This window comes from Triturus cristatus, chromosome 12, assembly GCF_964204655.1.
Source record: "Triturus cristatus chromosome 12, aTriCri1.1, whole genome shotgun sequence".
Classification (NCBI taxonomy): Eukaryota; Metazoa; Chordata; class Amphibia; order Caudata; family Salamandridae; genus Triturus; species Triturus cristatus.
Window position 1 is genome coordinate 833,058,930 of NC_140595.1, and position 19,397 is coordinate 833,078,326.

The 19,397-nt window shown below is 46.3% G+C and overlaps 1 protein-coding gene across 2 annotated transcripts in view; it reads right to left on the reverse strand.

The window, feature by feature from the left end:
* KIF1C (kinesin family member 1C) overlaps window positions 1–19,397 on the reverse strand; it is a 949,797-nt gene that overhangs the window by 181,669 nt on the left and 748,731 nt on the right. For both annotated transcript variants that reach the window (XM_085638138.1, XM_085638139.1), the window contains exon 18: window positions 14,043–14,126. In XM_085638138.1, the coding sequence (XP_085494264.1) occupies window positions 14,043–14,126 (84 nt within the window). The remainder of the gene's footprint in view (window positions 1–14,042; window positions 14,127–19,397) is intronic.

Here is a 19,397-nt window from a genome sequence, read left to right on the forward strand (position 1 = left end):
GATGGATTGCGTGAATTTTTCTGGGCCGCTTGGGTCACGACCGAATCCGGCTTCGGGTGGCCAGTCAGGCAAGCTGGCGCCGTGGATGGTGCTCTATACTTCTTATCCAGACGCGGAACGACCGCAGGAACTGAAGCTGGCGTTAGCATCAACTTCTTTCCCTGGTCCCAGAGGAAGTCAATGATAGGGATTGATTTGGACGTCTTTTTCGTCTGCTCCTTAAAGTCATGGAGGAAGCATTCTGTTTCCGTCGACTCCATGACCATATGGAACCGCGTCGCCGCCCGTTCCACTAGCTTGTGAAAACCACCTATATCCACAGGTGGTGAATCTGCCTGGCGCGGTTGTGGGGAAGGTGGTGAAGATGCTACATACTCTTCCTCCTCATCCTGGTCCGTCAGGTCTCCCGGGACCTCACCTTCCTCCATCTCCTCAGCCTCCTCATCCGTTGAGTCTATCACCTGAGGTGGCGGCTCGTGGCAGACCTGCGTTACCTGCCGTGATTGCCTTGGGGCTGTCGCTGGGGGGTTAGTAACTGGCACTGGGACCCCTGTATCCTGTGTTGGTGGTTCTGGGAAACGTTGTTTGTAATCCCTGATAAGGAACTTGAGGTCCTTAACAATTGCCAGAGGGAGGCAGACCATTGGGGTGACCTCCGTGCGGACTTGTTCCTGGACGGGGTGCTCCTGTGCACTTGAACCTTCCTGCTCCTCGTCCGTGCTTTGGCATTTGACAAACAGCTCGGAAGGGGAAGTAGCCTGTTGGAAGAACCCTTCTTCGGACTCTTCGCTCTGCAGGATCTCCAGAGGTAAATTGGTTTGGACCTTGCTTGGAGATGTTGTTTCCGGGGTAATCTGTGGTCTGGGAGCAGTTCCATGCACAGAAATCTCCTTGGTTTTCAGTCCCACGGACGACGACGACGACGACCTTCCCGTCGACGGCTCAGCTGTCACCAACGGCGTCCCCATCGACGATATTTTCCTTGTCGACGATGTTCTCGTCGACGATGTAGTCGTAGACGATTCAGTCGTCGTCGACGCCTTCGTCGTCGACGCTTCCGTCGTCGACGCTTCCGTCGTCGACGCTTCCGTCGTCGACGCTTTCGTCGTCGACGCTTTCGTCGTCGACGCTTTCGTCGTCGCCTTCGTCGTCGACGCTCTCGTCGACGATGCCTTCGTCGTTGACATCTTCGTCGACATCTTCGTCGACGATGCCTTCGTCGTCGACGCACTCATCATAGATATCCTTGACGTCGACTCTTCCGTCGGCGGAGGGCTCCTCGTCGACGATGCCCTCGACGGTACTATCCTCGTCGTCGACGATGATTTAGACGACGGTTTTAATAGTATAATAGATGAGATAGGGGTACCTGCAGACGATGATGATGGAGTGGTCGTCGTCGACGAGCGGGCCGACGCCGCTGTGGACGTGGACACTGTCGTCGTAGCTGTGGAGACATGTCCTGATGGCCTTTTTTGCACAGATGATGGCGTCGCCATTTTTGAGGCCGACAGAGTAGGCTTCTTGAAGGTGAAAGTCACCAAAAACTGTGAATAAGTTGGTTTGAAATGAATCCTGAGGAGAGCTCAGGTTGGAGACTCCCTAGCACAACGTGCGGTAGAAAATCTGAGGGACTGAGGCTCCTGCCAGGAAGGTTCTAGAGGGAGGTGATAGCTGATTGGCTGGCTCTAGAAGTTTGGTCCTTTTTACATAAGGACTATGATGGGCTACTAAGGGGAGGCCCTTAGGCCTATTTTTTTCTCTATGTATGTCTATAGGACATTACTTTTTTATGTACCGGAGGCTCCCGTCTCGACGACGGGGAATGATTCAGGCATGTGAATCTATGAAAGACACCCCTAATACTGGATAAAGTAAGGTCCCACTGTAGCATAATAAAGGGAGCAGTAGGAAATACATACCAAAGGCACTTCAAAAAACAAGTTGAGATTTGAACAGAGGGGACTGATCAGGCAAACAGAGAAAGACTGAATGATGCAACAAATACCATTTGACAGTGCCCACAGCAAACATTTGCTAGACCAACCACAAAATAAACAGAAGAACATAAAAGAGTGGATCAAAAAGATGGAGCACAAACATTGCTTGGACTATGGACAAGCAGGCAAAATCAAATGTTCTACTACTGCAGGTAGATCAGATCCACTCAGTCTCCATGCATGCAGGCGTAGATTGTAGAGGTTTGGCTATGGTACTCTGCCCTGCTGCAGACAGAGCAGGTCTCCTGAAGAGGGCGATGGAGCGGATGGCAGAAACTCAATACTCGGAGTACAAAATTCTCCAAGACCGTTCCGCGGCTAACAGGATGAGCTGCACTCTGTGGCTACTGACTGTCTCTAGAACGCATTAAAGCTGCAGCAGAGGCATTCATGTATAAATAGGGCTCCCGGCTCTATGCTATTTATGTTTAACATTTCAGTCTGTACTTATCCATATTTATTTTTGGACATCTTATCAGTATTTATCCAGATTTATTTTGTTAATAAATTATGTTGTAAAATCGTATACTTCCACATTTATTTAACTGATCAACGCGCACTCATACTTTTATGCCTGTCATGTTTTAGCCAATCAAGCAGCCAAATACAACATAACGATAGACACAAGGGAAAATCTGAGCATTATACTACAAATGCAGGCTGAGATATGCCATTATTTAAGGAAATCTCCTACTGTTTATTTAACTTCCCATGCTGTCTATCTGCTCAGCTGGTGGCCTGGAATTGATGAAACAGCATGGAAAGTCATGAAAAGGAACCACAATTTTCTGTATTATTCCATTTTTAAATATAAGTGCAGACAGGAAACACACTGTTTGTATTTATCTATAAAAATGAAAAACTGGGAGACTTGTGTATAAAGGAGAGCTCTAGATAGGGGCAACAAGAGAGGTTGGTACCCTTTGTCCACAATTGAGGGTCCCAGGCCACATCGTCTGCAACACAGATGCTACCCAAAAGACACCCCCTAGTGAGGAGTCCATTGAAGGCAGACATTACCCTGCTGAACCAGCATGTGCCAACTGGCATAAGGAACTAGCAGGATGAAGCCAGGAGATCAAGTAGCTTCAGAGCAGTCGGGTCCAAAAAATGTTAGCAAGCCTGAAAAATGAGAATTTCCAGGACTCTCTAAAGGGGTGCTGGGGGCGGAAACAAAATGGAGTGCCGCTGTCCAGAACAGACTTTACAAAGGGAATACTTCTAGCAGCTCAAGTGCTACAGCTGTCCTACAAAACACCACTGCAAACAAGGCACTCACAGCTGTAGGTGGGCGAGGTGGTGAGTTTATGAGTCCAAATATAATGCATCATCAGCATAGTGAGGGGGGGGGGGGGGAGGAAGATTTGTGGCGTCTTTACCGCGTCTCGTCTGATGACTTCGACCATATGTTGTTGAGTGGTCAGGAGTTTCATTGCCTGCTCCCGGATCGCTTTGGGGTTCATCGTACGGCAGTCTGTGCAGGCCCTGGAATCGTGGTCTGGCTCCAGGCACCACACATAAAGCAGGTGCAGACTGTGTAGGAAAGTGCCCCTTTTTGCATGGTTGCCCCCCACTTTTTGCCTGATGTCGATGCTCTTTTGACTAAGTCTGCCTTGGGTTCCCTAAAACTGGACTGTTGCACGCTCAATTGGCAACTCTGGCCACCTGTAAGTCCCTTGTAAATGGTACCACAGGTACCGAGGGCACTGTGGCCAGAGAAGGCTTCAAAGGGCTGCAGCACTTATTGTGCCACCCTTGGAAGCCCTGTACATTTACACACACACATACACACTGCCATTGCAAGCTGTGTGTTTTGGTGCAGAACAAAGTGAAGAGTTGAAATGGCACACATCCCTGTGTGCCATGCCAACAACCCACTGCCCTGACATAGGTCAGCCACCCATCTAGCTGGGTGCACTATACCAGTGGTGAGGGTACAGGTGATTGAGCCCTTTACCCCTACAATGTCTAAGTCAATTCTTAGACATTATAAGTGCAGTAAAGCCATTAAGAGTATATGGTCTGGGAGTTTGTCATTACGAACTCCACTGCACCATAATGGCTTTACTAAAAACCGGGAAGTTTGATATCAAACTTCTCAGCACAATAAATCCACACTGACGCCAGTGTGGGATTTAATGCAAAATGCACACTGAGGGCATCTTAGAGAAGCCCCCTGAAAAACGACCTGACTCTAGTGTCCTGGCTGACTGGCTGCTCGCCAGCTGCCACCTCCAGACATGTTTCTTGACCCCTGGTTCGAGAGCCTCCTGCTCTAGGGGTACTGAAAAAAAGCACATCCTGGGCAGAGGTGCCAATCCTCCTCCCTCAGGATGGGCAGGGTCCACGAAGGGGAAGCTTCAAAGGCTTGCTGCCTTTGTGAGCTGAATTAGCCATTTGCTGCTCCCTGTAACTGGCCTCCACCGGTTCTGACCCCCATTTTATGGGGGGGAATTGGCAGGAAAACCAAGATAGGAGGAGAGGTGTGCCCATCTTTGCCAACCCCATCCCTCAGGTGAGGGAGGCGAGCCAAAGCACAACTCTCAGTCCCCACCATCTTGAAGATGGGGGGACCCACCCACCACTGGAGGGTGGCATAATCGGGGATGTACCCACTCCAAGGAAGGGATCCATTGGTCCCAACCTGTACCTACCTGAAACGCCCCTAAATCTAGTATTTAGGGGCAACCCCAAACTTTGCCTCCTCAGACAAGAAGGAGGACCGATGAGCCAAGCTGAAGGAAGAAGAGGAGGACACCAACTGACTTGACCCCAGCCCTACCGGCCTTTCCCGACCTCGACCTGCTCCAGTGGAATCCCAGTGTGTCCTGCAGCCAGCAGCCCCCCAGAACCTGAAGAACCTGCTCTGTCTTTCTCAACAAGACTCTGTCTCCTGTGAGCATCAGATTTGCTCACCAACAGAATCTGGCTCTGGCCAAATCCACGAGTCTGCACCACTCTGCACCAGACGCCCACTGCCCGAGTTTGAGTGGTGCAACACCACGAGGAGGGCTTCCCAGCGATCCTAACCTGGGATCCCTGACTTACCTCAAGTCTCCCGACGATGCCTACAGCCCCTATCTGGAGGATCCCCCGGACCACGACTGGAGCAGGTAAGGAAAAACAGACGCCCCACGGCCTTGGGTGGCCCAACAGACGACGTCCGGGCATCCCACGACAACCCAACTTACCTGTCCAACCAGTGGTCGGCTCCAGAAGATCTTTGTGCCCGAGCTTGCAGTGTTTGTTCTGACCGGAGCTTTCCCACTGAAACCAACAGGGCGCCCGACGTCGATCCAGCACCCTGCACCCGGCCGCCCCAGTGCCGCTGTGGATGTACCCTATGTACTAACTTGGATCCCCCTTTGCCCTGAGCTAAACCCCAGGAGCTTTGCTCCCATATTCAGGCAGCGTGCCCGTGAGCACTCACCAACCAGAGGCCCCCTATACCCCGTTTGATAACATTGGGCCTCAGCACCCGGCCGCCCTAGTGCCGCTGAGGGTGTTCTGTTAATGCATCCTTGACCCTGGGGGGAACCCCGGTTCTAACCCCAGAAACCCAACTCCTACGAATAAGCACTTACCTTTAAACCGATAACTTCATTTCCTCCCATGGGATTGCATTGACTACTTTTCGGTGAAAAAAACTCTCAAGTGTGGAGTTGGAAATTGTATGAGAACTTAAGAAACCGTGTGTTTAGAAAAACTGACTTACCAACCTTTTATTTAGGGATTGTTCCACTGTGGTACCTAGGCATATCACACGAGTAGAAAAAGTAATCTGAAACGTAATCTAGAAAGTAATCACAAAGTAATTGCAAAGTATCTGAAAAGTAATAACGGTTTCTGAACATTTGACCTACCTGTAACTACAGTCAACTGTATTACCAGAAAAGTATTATTTGACTTACTTGCACCAAGACCTGCTTGGTTCTAAAAATAAAATACAACAAAGAAATATTTGTATACAAAACAATTGTTCAGAGTCCAGTCTTTGAGTGTGTGAAATAATTGCTTGCCTGAGTGTCTGCAATAAATGCTTAACCCTACCCTCTGGTAAAGCCTTACTGCTCGTCCACACAACCACAAATAGAGAGTAAGGAATTGTCTACTTTTACTTCTGTAAGCCTTTGGGAATACACTGGACTTTGTGCACACTATACCTTACTTTGGTATAGTATATACCTTCCTACAAGCTGTCACAACAATTTGTCTGTGACAGGTTCCACATGGTTTAAAACCCAAAGCTTTCTGAGGGGACACCCCTAAGGCACACTAGTAGAAAAAAATGGCCCAAATAGGTTGCTGAAACATCGAAACTGTGGTAAAAAAACTAACCCCAAAAAACCCGACTGAGGTAGCTCTTCCGGAGCCACGCTGATGGCGCAGAAAGAAAGGAATTGAGGTCAGCACGCTGGGGTGGCGCCTATATAGGCAATGCGCACATCAGATGCGGTGTGGACGATTGCCGGCGTGAAGCCATTCGGCACCATCTACTGGCACGCAGAGGTACTGCTCAAGATTTTCCGGACCCGGTCTGACGCCTGGGGAATATTCTAAGTTAAAGAATCTGAGGCTAGAAGTCTCTATCAGATAGTGCTAGATTTACCCTGAGCAGAGTTTCTGTTTCTAGTTCTTTATCCTCCGGGAGAAAGTCCAGGAAAGGTTCCATTCTGTCCCACCTACTGCAGTCCAATTTAGTCAAAATTTGGTAGTGTTGGATGCAGTAAAGATGGCTGTTTCTGAGTGCAAGCATTCTTCCCAAGCACATAGTATCCTTATTTGGGGACTCGCGGAGACCAGATTGCCTGCAAATATCTTTGCCAGTGCATCCACCACTATAGACTGAGACTCTATTTTTGAGAGTATTGGACTCCCAAACCTTTCAGAATCATAAACCAATTTTTAAAAAGACAAACCTTTGTGACCCACCCAGCTTTAATGGATAAGAGGTGGGTGTTATTTTTTTACGGTAATACCAGCAACTGTTTCGATCACACCCTTCAATATCAAACTTTAGCCAAGATACTGATTTGTCCATAAAAGTGTCGATAGTGGAGTACACTGGAGTCTGGAGCTGGAACACCTTCTTCAGAGAGGGGTGCTGGCCTGTAGCATCTGTTCACTAGACTCACAAGGCTTCTGAAAAATGGTATTGATACCAATAATTTCACAAATTTGAAAAGCCCTTTCTGCAGTGGAGTATGGGGTAAGGTCCCATATCACTTTTGGTGTTGAAACTTGGTTCTGCCCCAACAGGAACAGTCATGCCGGAAATGCCAGGTCTCCTCCAGATGAGAACACAAGCACCACCAGCCCAGCCTCAGCATACTTAGATTTTATCAGTGAGGTACAGCTTACGTCTAGTGATACAGGAAGCATGGGGCCCACTTCTGGACGTACAGAGTACACTTAGGGCATCTACTTCAACAAATAAAGTGGTGGAAGGAGTTCTTAAAGTAATCTCCACTTCTGGCAATCGCTCTGCACAGCATTCCTGGCTGGTTTGAAGAGGCAACATTCTATTCTCAGTGAGGTAATAGAATACTCAAAAAGCCTTTTAAAAACTGAAACAAACACATACATTTTTATCCAAATTTTAAAACACAGAACTAAAGGGAATTTATTTTCAAAGTATGCACCTAAACCGGGTCATTTATTAAGGTATGTGTTGTAATCTTGGTATGCTCTGCCCCCCCCTGTATTCCCTTCCCGGTTGGTACATTCCCCTGGTTGTTATGAACGTTCTATGCAGCCTCCCTGAGGCGAGTCACTGTGAGAATTATTGGACCAGTTGGTGATGCGCAATAAACGTTGTTCTTACCTGAGTACATTCTTCATTTTACGACACTGGCGACGAACACTGCGTGGGGGCAGTGCATCACCATCCCCAGCTTGAAGCAATTCTTCGTCCATCCTCTCCTTGCTTCCTGCCTTCGTGATCAGGACTCAGTCAGTCTGGCGCTATTCTAGTCTATCTGGCGCTATTCAAGTGAGTGGGGGCTTTGGAGGTGGTGTGGCAGCGTACGACTTCCAGGAGGGTGCCGTCTGGCATTTTGCCGGTCTTACTGCTGGTTGTCCCTTCTACCCCTGCCACTCTCAGCTGTTCATGCCGGAGCTGCCTTGTTTACTTCACAATGGAGTAGGGTGATCGCTGTATGCGCTTCACCGAGTTCTATATTGTGGCTGACTGCGTCTTGTCCCCTCACTGGGCTCATCATTTCAGTCCGGCGCTGCCGCTGCCCTTGCTTCCCCACGCTGCTGTCTGGCGTATGGTGATTGTGGTGGTGTCCTTCACCGGGTTCCGTCAAAGGGCTATCGCGGCTCGCGCCTTACGCAGCTACGCCTCCAGAGAAGTTACCTCAGCTTGTGGTGCAAGCGCTCTTATTCTCCTCAGCGAGGCTTAGTTTTGGGGTTTCACGTCGTGTAGAGGGTCGGATCGTGTGGTCTTCTGCCGGCAATACTCCGTATCCTTGGTGTCCTGAGGAGATCTTCGTCAGTGAGCGCCCCCGGTGGTTTTACTGTTGAGTTCAGCTGTTTCCAGTCAGAAAATATTTCGACGAATATACTTCAGTTTCGTTTATTCAGATTCCACAGAGTTAGTTCAACGCGGATGGGCACAGCTGTCAGCCTGTCTTCCATCAGAGTGTGATGGTCTTTTTGGGGCTGATTCCAGTCAGTTTTTCTTTCAACAAAATATATCTGTTTCTGTACTTACATTTCTTCAACGCTGATGGGCACAGCATTCCGCCTGTCTTTCATCAAAAGTACATTCAAGGTGCTCTGGTGACTAATCTGAACACTGACAGGCACAGTTTGTTTTTGTCAACGCTGAGGGGCACAGTTTTTAGCCTGTTTTGGGATTTTCTTTCTCAGGAATTTCATTGTAGTCGCATTACAAGCTGTTTTTGTATTGCTGTTTTATCGCATGTACAATTGTGATTTTTTATGTGTCATTCCTGCTGATCTAGTGTGTAAATTTCCACCAGTTGTTTTTGTAACATTCCTCTGTGTGGGTTGGGGTGTCGTCTAGTCAGGTATGGCGGCATTAAATATGGCGTTACCTCCCTCTTTCCTCAATGAAGAGGGGGATCCTGCCATATGTTGGAGAGATTGGAGGGTCATTTTTGAGTCATACCTAGTTGCGATAGGAGGAGAAAAATTTTCTAACTTCAGAAAACAACATATTTTGCTACATAATCTAGGTATAGAGGGGAGGAAGATTTATAATAATTTGGAAGGACCTGATACAGAGGATGAAGGAGGTAGTGAAGGAGATTTCAATGTGTATTTGGCTACCATGAATAAGTTGGAGAAACAATTTGGGAAAGCAATAAATGTGGTATTGGAAAGACATAAATTTTTCTCAAGGGTTCAAGGCAAGAGTGAAAAGGTAAAATCGTACATTGCTGCTCTTAAGGGGTTATCCAATACGTGTGAGTTCGAAGGGTTAGCTGACTCCCTTATCAGAGACCAGTTGGTCAGATGTACTAATAACCATAAAATTCAGGAGAAGTTGTTGACAGGTAATCCAGATTTGAAACAAGCAGTGGACATAGCATTAAGTGTTGAGCACACGGCGGAGTGCATAAAAGAGATTAATGTGGGGGATGATACTAGAACTAAATGTCATGAAGTTAATGCTATTGTAAAGCAAGAGAGGTCTAAAGAAAAGGAGGTTAAACTTAAAAATATGAGCACCTCAAGTGTTAAGTTTAAGTGTTACAGGTGTGGTAATCCTGCACATCTGGCTAATAGTCCAGCCTGCCCGGCGAGGGGTGCTACATGTCATAACTGTGGCAAGAAAGGACACATAGCCAGAGTGTGTAATAATAATTCTGTGACAGTCTCCTTAGTGGATTCAGAAAATGTGCCAGAGGACGTTAAGTTCACTTTTCAGGTAGTAGACAAGGACAGTACCGTAAATTTCCCGGAATGCACCATCACAGTTGACAATAAGTTGATAAATGTCCTTGCTGATTCATGTTCCCCATATACATTGTTAGATGGTAAAGTGTTCGAAGGGCTATTTCCCAACAAAGTAGGTACTCTGGAAAAAGCTGACATAAAACTTAGAGGGTATGGGGGAGACCCCATCTCATTGTTAGGTATGACCACCATGAGGATTGAGTATAAAGGCAGAAGCACGGTGGGGAAAATTTATGTATCAGAGAAAGGATCCAACTTAATTGGATGGAGACATCAAAAAGATCTAGGGATGAAGCTAGATCCTAACAGCACTGACCAAGTTCTCTTAGTGGATAGATCGGTGTGTGGTAAATCCGTCTGTGAAGATTTCCCAGAGGTATTCACTAACAAATTGGGCCAACTCAAGAACTACCAGCATTGCATAAAATTAAAAGACAAAGCCAAAGCCATTGCACATAAAGTGAGGCCTATTCCCCATTTAATGCATGAACCTTTACAAAAAGAATTAGACAGACTGCTGGGGTTAGGGGTCATAGAACCCATTGAATGTTCCCAATGGTTGTCTCCAATTGTTATCACGTCCAAGGCGGCCAGCAAGGACATTAGGCTTTGCATTGACCTTAGGGACTTAAACAAAGAAATTTGGGTAGATAGGCATCCGCTACCCAGAATACATGAAATTCTAACCTTAATCAAAGATGCCAGTCTGTTTAGTGTCCTGGACTTATCCTCAGCATACCACCAGGTTGAGTTACACCCGGAATGCAGACATCTGACCTCGTTTGTAACTCCGTTAGGGGCATTTCAGTACCGCCGCATGCCATTTGGGCTGGCCTCAGCAGCAGCTGCATTTCAAAGAATCATGCAGCATGTACTCAAGGAGGCCCCTGGCACGATGTGCTTTCAGGACGATATCTTGATATTTGGAAAGGATGAACTTGAACACAATGACAGGTTGAGAAGTACCCTCTCCAAATTGAGCCAAGCAGGTCTTACATTAAAAAGAGAAAAATGCCAAATAGGAGTAAAGTCCGTAGAGTACTTAGGACACACCATTTCCAATGAAGGCATCAAACCTAAAATGAACTTAGTGGAGGCGATACAGGAAGCTACGGCCCCCACTAACGTTGAAGAAGTAAAGTCCTTTTTAGGGTTAGCTGAGTACTACTCTAAGTTTATTCAAAACTATGCAGGAAGGGTAGAACCGTTAAGGAATCTTCTCAAAAGTAAAGTGCCGTTTTTATGGGAGGAGAGTTGTAAGCGAGCTTTTGCTGACATAAAAGATTGCATTACCCGAGCTCCTTTCTTGGGTAGATTTGACCCTACTAAAACTACGTACCTTTCCACGGATGCCAGTAACAAAGGGTTGGGAGCCAGCCTTACCCAAAAAACAGGAAATACTGAACAAGTGATAGCATTTGCATCCAGAACACTAAAAGGTGCAGAACAAAACTACTCGGTCATCGAGAAAGAAGCGTTAGCTTGTTATTGGGCTGCTAACCATTTCAAGTTTTTTCTGTGGGGGATACCGTTTACCATCAAAACGGATCATAAGCCACTTATGTATGTATTCACAACCAAGGGATCTACTAGGCTAACCCCGAGGATAGCTAAGTGGATGATGGGGTTGGAAGGATTCAACTTCAGGGTAGAGTACGTACCTGGGAGAACAAATGTAATTGCTGACTTCCTGTCTCGTTCCCCTTTACAAGTCAACGATGATGGTAAGGAGGAGGAAAGTGATGTAATTGTACTAGAAGTAACAGGTTTGACTAAGGAAGAATGGGAAGAACAAAATGATCTAGACGAAACTTTGAAAACTGTAAAAGAATGCATACACAACGGTTGGCCAGAGCAAAAGAGCAGGTTGTCTGACATGGTGGGGAAATTCTGGGAAGTTAGACATGAAATGGTTGAAGTCAATGGAACGATACATAGAGGGGAGAAAATTGTACCCCCTGAAGGTATGAGGAGAAAAATCATTTCCCTAGCCCATGTGGGTCATCTAGGGAGGAGTTTAACTAAAAATAGAGTAAGAGAAGGTTACTGGTGGCCCAGCATGGACAAGGAAGTAGAGGAAGTTGTGAAAAACTGTGAAGACTGTGCTAGGAGTGACAAGACTCTGTCTGCTAGGAAACCTCCTTTATCGCCTGTGGAAGTTCCTGATCGCCCCTGGGCCAAACTAGCATTAGACATTATAGGACCATTAAACTTAAGACAAGCCTCGGACCGCTTTATACTGGTCCTCATAGACTATCACTCAAGATGGGTGGTAACCAAGTGGACAAATATGATTGATACTAAAGTCTTGATCCGGTTCTTAAAGGACACGTTCTATGAAGAAGGTATTCCGGATGCCATTGTAACTGACAATGGAGTCCAGTTTACCTCAGAGTTGATGAAGGAATTTTTGGCTGGCCTACGCATCAACCATTTGAAAACAGCTTTGTATTGTCCGAGAGCAAATGGTCTTGTGGAGCGTATGAACAGAGTCATCAAGGAATGCATACAAAGAGCAGAGGCCACTGGCATTCCAGCCAAACAAGCTCTACAAGAAATGATATGGTCGTACCGGACGGCACCCAACACCATCACTCATGTTTCTCCTTTTGTATCTTTGAAAGGAAGGAAGCCTAAGACCATTCTCACAGCAGGATGGTTGTGTAAGACCTACAATTGCGTGATAGACAGGTCGAACATTGCAAGGCAATTTGAGAAACAACAGGAAAAGTACAAGTTGAGATATGATTTGAAACAAAGCGTCAAGGTACCGTCAATGGTGTCAGGTGATTGGGTTCGTATAGACTTACCACCTGCCAGAAGGAGGAATGCCTCTAGGTTCTCTGAGCCTATCAAAATAGCAAGTGTTGGAAGGAACGTAGTCCATTTGGACAATGGACAAACATGGGGTATGGACAAAGTGGTAAAGTGTGGCCCTCCAACAAAAGAAGGAGGTACTCACGCACTGTTGAGTAGGAACCACGGCCTGGGTCGCAGTTCTACTAGGAAAACTACCAGTCCGGTGTGGCACAAAGACTATGTGATTACTTAGATTTCAGCTCTTTTTCTGTTGCTGCAGTTATGGTTGCCCAGGGAGATGTGTTGTAATCTTGGTATGCTCTGCCCCCCCCTGTATTCCCTTCCCGGTTGGTACATTCCCCTGGTTGTTATGAACGTTCTATGCAGCCTCCCTGAGGCGAGTCACTGTGAGAGAATTATTGGACCAGTTGGTGATGCGCAATAAACGTTGTTCTTACCTGAGTACATTCTTCATTTTACGACAGTATGCTTGTACGCAGACCACAGAGTACATGGATGAAAAGAGGTATGCGCTGGTTTGGCTGCACTTTGGGTTCATCTTTTTCCTTCACTTTGTGCGGATGCAGGGGACTAGAGTATTGCAAGTCACTCTACATTTAGCATACAACATTTGTTTTTTTTATTTTGGAATATAAATTAAACAAGTAAAAACAAAAGAAGCAGTAAAAAACCAGCACACACATGTGGTGGGATGACGTGAACCGGTCCCTACTTTACGAAACTCTCTGTCTAAAGCTTTTTGATTAGTTGATTACCATTTCACTTTCTGGACATTCATTTGCTTTTTCCCTGGTTCTTATTTCTGCTCACACTGTCATCAGATCATCTAATGGCCTCAAAACTAAACATATTTGAAGAATTTAAGAAGGAACTAAAGATGTGCTCCAGGATCATTACTGACAGCTGGGAATTATTTTGTTTTTAGTACATCTACACATACACAAATCAATAAAGCATTTTGCAAAACGTGTGAAAGTGAAAAATAAATACTGAATTGTTACCTTAGCTTGCATATTACAACCATCAAGCTCTGAACTCAACTTGAGTAAATTTCAAAAGCATTCTCTCTCAATATGAAAGGTTTGGGAGCTCAAGGAAATACATCAAGTCTAGATCTCCTTGGGACTCAGAGTGTGGGGGCGCAGGGATGCCCACACAGCCCTGTGGATTACATGGAGGGGACTACACACACTAAGATTCATGCGCTCTTCTTATGCCAAAACACCAGTCTTTGGACGGTAGGTAAGCTGCGAGTGAACTCTCAAATATCAAGTGACTTGAGGAAAACCTTACCAGACTTCAAGATCAAAGACTCTGTAACTTGCTTCCCATTCACATAGGTTTCAGCGCCATCTCCTGGCTCCAGAGTCACAATCACTGCACAGGAGATAAAGGTCAATTGTCAATCATAGGGATCCTTCCATGTTAAAACAGTTCTGATTGTTAGTGTAAATTATGTTACCAATTCTAAAACATCCAATGGACTAGCTTATAAGTGCATCATCAGTAATACACTGATAATTGGCAGCATTATTGAGATGCCTTACAACACGACATCACAGAACTGGTGCATTTTAATCCCTCCCCCCCCTCCAACCAATCCAAATGTACTTCCTAAACACTTTTTATCAAGCTGACTAGCCATCTCTCCTTTCCGCTGTCACTATTAGATGGTGTTTCTCATGTCATTGGTGACCCAGAACCATCTGGGTATCTGTTTTAGTGGCAGCAGCTACACCCGTGGCAGCAGCTATACCAGCAGCAGGGGGAGATACCGTTTACAAAAAAAACTAAATTAACTGGTGAGGACACAATATTTACTTCCATTTATTATCAGTGCACGAGCACTTGAGCTTGTAATATAGCCATGTGCTGAGCCTGATCCAGGAATCATCTACTTAATACCAGGTCTCTTTTTTGGCACGCTTGTAAAGGATGCTGCAGATGAGCATCAAGTGGAGCAGGAAGGGCACTGGGTGCAGTTTTAGTTCCTGTACCTGGAACCTGCTGATGCACTCCACTCCTAAGTATTTCAGTCAAATATGATGGCTGCCACAGGCTCTAACAGGCAATGTCAGTCAACCTCCTCCTTACTATTTGGTACCTATGCATGCATTATCCGAGTAATGTGTGCAATAAACAGCTCTTGATGAAGTGATCATTGCAAATATAAGAACATACAACTGTACATTTATCTGCTGCTGAAGCTCGTCAGTTTCAGTTGCATCCTGACCCCATCTTTGCCAGCATCCCTAGCAGTTGTACCAACACTGAGCAGTTGCACAGATGAGGCCAAGCAGAGAGTACCGAGCTGTCAAGAACCCCACTCTAGTGTGCTTGATTCTTTGTTCTTGTATGCCAACTCCCCTATCAAACGAAAGTCCCCCAAGCGGAGCCGAACGCCATGCGCAGTGTGGGGTTGGCTTGAAGTATAGCAACAAAATATTACTTTAGGTTAAAATAAACCCTAGGACTTCAAAGAAATAAAACCAAGGTTATAGTTAACCCTAACTCTGGTAATTGTAACTCGGGCCCTCACCGTGCAATGCCAGTTACCCCACATATTACATCACTCATGACATCTTCTATGACATCATTGACGCTTCCACGACAACATTTGCAATAAAATTATTGATAAGAAAACTGTGCATGGCGGGGCGCGAGTTATAGCTACCCGAACTAACTTTAACCGGTGAATTTCGGTGGGTTGTATGTTTAAAACGTTATGTGCCACTGAAATTCTCACCTAACTATAATGTTACTTTGACCTTCCTTTTCTGATAAATCTATTTATAATGTAATTGATTAAATTGCCTTGAAATTCTTTTGTGCTTCAAAACAAGAATTTTCTTAATGAAACCAGGGAAAAAATAAGTAACTTTGTAGGTACGTGCATGCTGGGTGACGCAAGCACTTTTTTGTTTACTGATCTGAATTGGACTGGTAAACAAAAAAGGAAAAAAGTAGCTCGGGTGGGGGAGGCAACATGGGGGTGGGAAAACAATAAGTAGGGCAGAGGAAGGAACACGGGACAGAGGAAGGAACACAGGGGGCAGAGGAAGGAACACAGGGGACAGAGGAAGGAACACAGGGGACAGAGGAAGGAACACAGGGGGCAGAGGAGGGAACACAGGGGGCAGAGGAAGGAACACAGGGGGCAGAGGAAGGAACACAGGGGGCAGAGGAAGGAACACAGTGGGCAGAGGAAGGAACACAGGGGGCAGAGGAAGGAACACAGGGGGCAGAGGAAGGAACACAGGGGGCAGAGGAAGGAACACAGGGGGCAGAGGAAGGAACACAGGGGGCAGAGGAAGGAACACAGGGGACAGAGGACAGAACACAGGGGGCAGAGGACGGAACACAGGGGGCAGAGGAAGGAACACAGGGGGCAGAGGAAGGAACACAGGGGGCAGAGGAAGGAACACAGGGGGCAGAGAAAGGAACACAGGAGACAGAGGAAGGAACACAGTGGGCAGAGGAAGGAAGACAGTGGGCAGAGGAAGGAAGACAGTGGGCAGAGGAAGGAACACAGGTTACAGAGGAAGGGACAGAGAAGGGAACACAGGGGACAGAGGAAGGAAGACAGGGGACAGACGGAGGAAGACAGGGGGCAGAGGAAGGAAGACAGGGGGCAGAGGAAGGAACACAGGGAACAGAGGAAAGAAGACAGGGGGCAGAGGAAGGAAGACAGGGGGCAGAGGAAGGACGACATGGGACAGAGGAAGGAACACAGGGGTAGAGGAAGGAACACAGGGGGCAGAGAAAGGAACACAGGAGACAGAGGAAGGAACACAGTGGGCAGAGGAAGGAAGACAGTGGGCAGAGGAAGGAAGACAGTGGGCAGAGGAAGGAACACAGGTTACAGAGGAAGGGACAGAGGAGGGAACACAGGGGACAGAGGAAGGAAGACAGGGGACAGACGGAGGAAGACAGGGGGCAGAGGAAGGAAGACAGGGGGCAGAGGAAGGAACACAGGGAACAGAGGAAAGAAGACAGGGGGCAGAGGAAGGAAGACAGGGGGCAGAGGAAGGACGACATGGGACAGAGGAAGGAACACAGGGGTAGAGGAAGGAACACAGGGGGCAGAGAAAGAAAATGGGTGGCAGAAGAGACTTGGGGGTGAGAGTGGGGGCAAGCAACACACAGGCAAGGGAAGTAAACAAAGAAAGGAACGCAGAGCAGGGGGAAAGCAAACTGTAGGAGGCTGGCTTAATATATGGTGCACACTTAAAGGAGTGATGCACCTTGCACTAAACCAGGCAACCCTTATGGTGATTTTAGTGGTCTTTGATAACCTTAAAGCTCTCAATGGTGTAGCTGTGGAGAGCAGCCTTCATGCTTATCTTGAAGGAGTGTAAAGCAGCTTGTTTCCCCACATTTAATCAATAGTGTATATTAGATAAGAAAGAAGCACACAGTGTTTATGAAAAATAAGGATGTTTGTTAACACAACACAATCACTGCCATTTGGTATATCTCCTACCCGGAGATATCACTAATACAAAAAAGAATACTTTTTTAAAAAAAATCACAAATATACACTGGTCTCCAGGGGGAAGACCAAACCTACGTTTAATTTGCTATTTGTCATGCATAGTTAATTATAACCATTACATGTCCTAAAAAAACCCAAACCCCACATTAAAACAGAACCAAATAACATACGATCAATTTCAATTTAAACTGAACATGACTAGCTATTAAAACTATACAATTTAAGGAAGTGCTCAGCAATAAAATGAATCTAACTAAATATTAAAAGCCCCCAGGAGCCAGCTTTATTAGAGTCCCTTTATGCTTTATCTCCTGAAGACCACGTCTTTATGCTTGTTCATAAAGTGCTTATCGTACTTGCAGTCGTCATGCAGTCAGGTGTCTGCCATGCTACTATTATAACACCTGCAAATGTAGTCAAATTAATCTAATTAAATATTAAAAGTACACAGGAGCCTGCTTTATTAGAGTCCCTTTCAGCTTAATCGTCTGATGGAAAGGGGGGTAATGTTTTTGGCTATGTTAGATCAAGAGGGGCTATCAAAGGAGGGTTTTCTTTTTAAATATGGAGACCAGATATTTTTCAAGAAAATAAGGCTGAAAGTCTCATTGAGTACGGCTCGTACATGGGCCAGAATTAAACAATTCATGGGCTTAGGCTACTTTTCAAGTCTGGCTCCACTGTGGGATTCTCCGGGGGCCCCGGGCTGTGTGAAGGATAAATTGGCAGCCCCTCTTAAAACAGCTGGGTTTTTAGTGTGGGGAGACTTGGCTGTTGAGGGTTCACTCTTGCCTTGAGCATTATTAAATGATAAATTGGAAGAGGGCATGTCTAGATTCAAATATCGTATAATCAAAGCAGGGGACGGAAGAGCTGGTTATTTAAAGAGGTCCTGTTCCTGTGCTCCTAGAGGTATACTTTATTCACAATAAGGAGACAGTTCCTCTCTTCAGGCAGAGGTGATTGGGATCACTAACCACCTGCAATTTTGTGGTCTCGGGGGGAGAGCGAGGGGGGGGGGGGGCGGAGGTCTGTATTTCAGATCTTAATGCCCTCACACACCTGTTAGGGTGTCATGCTTCATCATTGGGCGCTCCTCGTCGGACCGGCGCTGAAATGTCCAATGGGCCTGGTGGCATCTTTAGCGGAGATCTTCTGATCTGAGAACGCCGTTTGTGAATTGTGTGTGTCAGTGGAGGAGGTCAGTGGAGCCTAGTTTGTGTATGAAGGTGAATAAAATAGGCCCTGGCCCAGTTGATTCTTTAATAAAGGTGTCAGGGCTGGGACTAAGTAAAATCAGTGGGGCTACTGCAATGAGTCAAGGTATCTGGGTAGCCAATCGTTGACTGAGGTCAACATGTTTCGTGTCTATGTTGCTCCGAGATAGAGAGACACTTCATCAGGACCAAAGGTAGATCTAAATATCTAGCGACCTCTGTCGGTCGGTTAGGAGATGGGATCTACCCGAAAATAAGCACAAACCCTAATTCAGGGTTGTCATAGAGATACTCCACCTAGATTAATGGAGACAAAAAGGAGGGCAAGAGAGAACAAAGAAATACCATCAAAAACTGGTGGAGGTAAACCTATCCAACATTCAGGCCAATGCTAGAAGCTAAATTCTCTAGTCTGGTATAATAGACAGTTAGGAGGAAATAAAGTAAACGTATATCTGAACTAACGTAAGAATTAAAGATAAAACAGTCCATAAGGACTTATGAGGTACACCCTTTTCGTTGTCTATGAGAGGATTAGCCAGGGAAGACTCATAAAAAGGTCTTACCTCAGAAAAGTAGGACTGGAGGCCTCATAGGTGAAGGAAAGACGACCCGACCACTGGAACGGGCCCACTGGATGAGAAGGGGTAAAAGGGGGTTACAAATGTCTATGCATGTGACCAGTTCGAGTGACACTCCCTGAGCAGTGAGAGAATATGGGTGGCACCATGCAATGATGTGAAAGTCCGCCTAATCATAGACGTGTGGGGTCGTGGGCCGAAATGTGCAACAACATATAGTGAGTACGGATTCCGCAATCAAAGTGAGTGAGGCTAGAACCCTTGCTAGTGCCTGACGATAACCAGTCTAACGGCCTAACTCAGAGGGTGAGTCAGAGAGCGGTGCTGCGAACTCGCCAATTACTGTCAACTCATA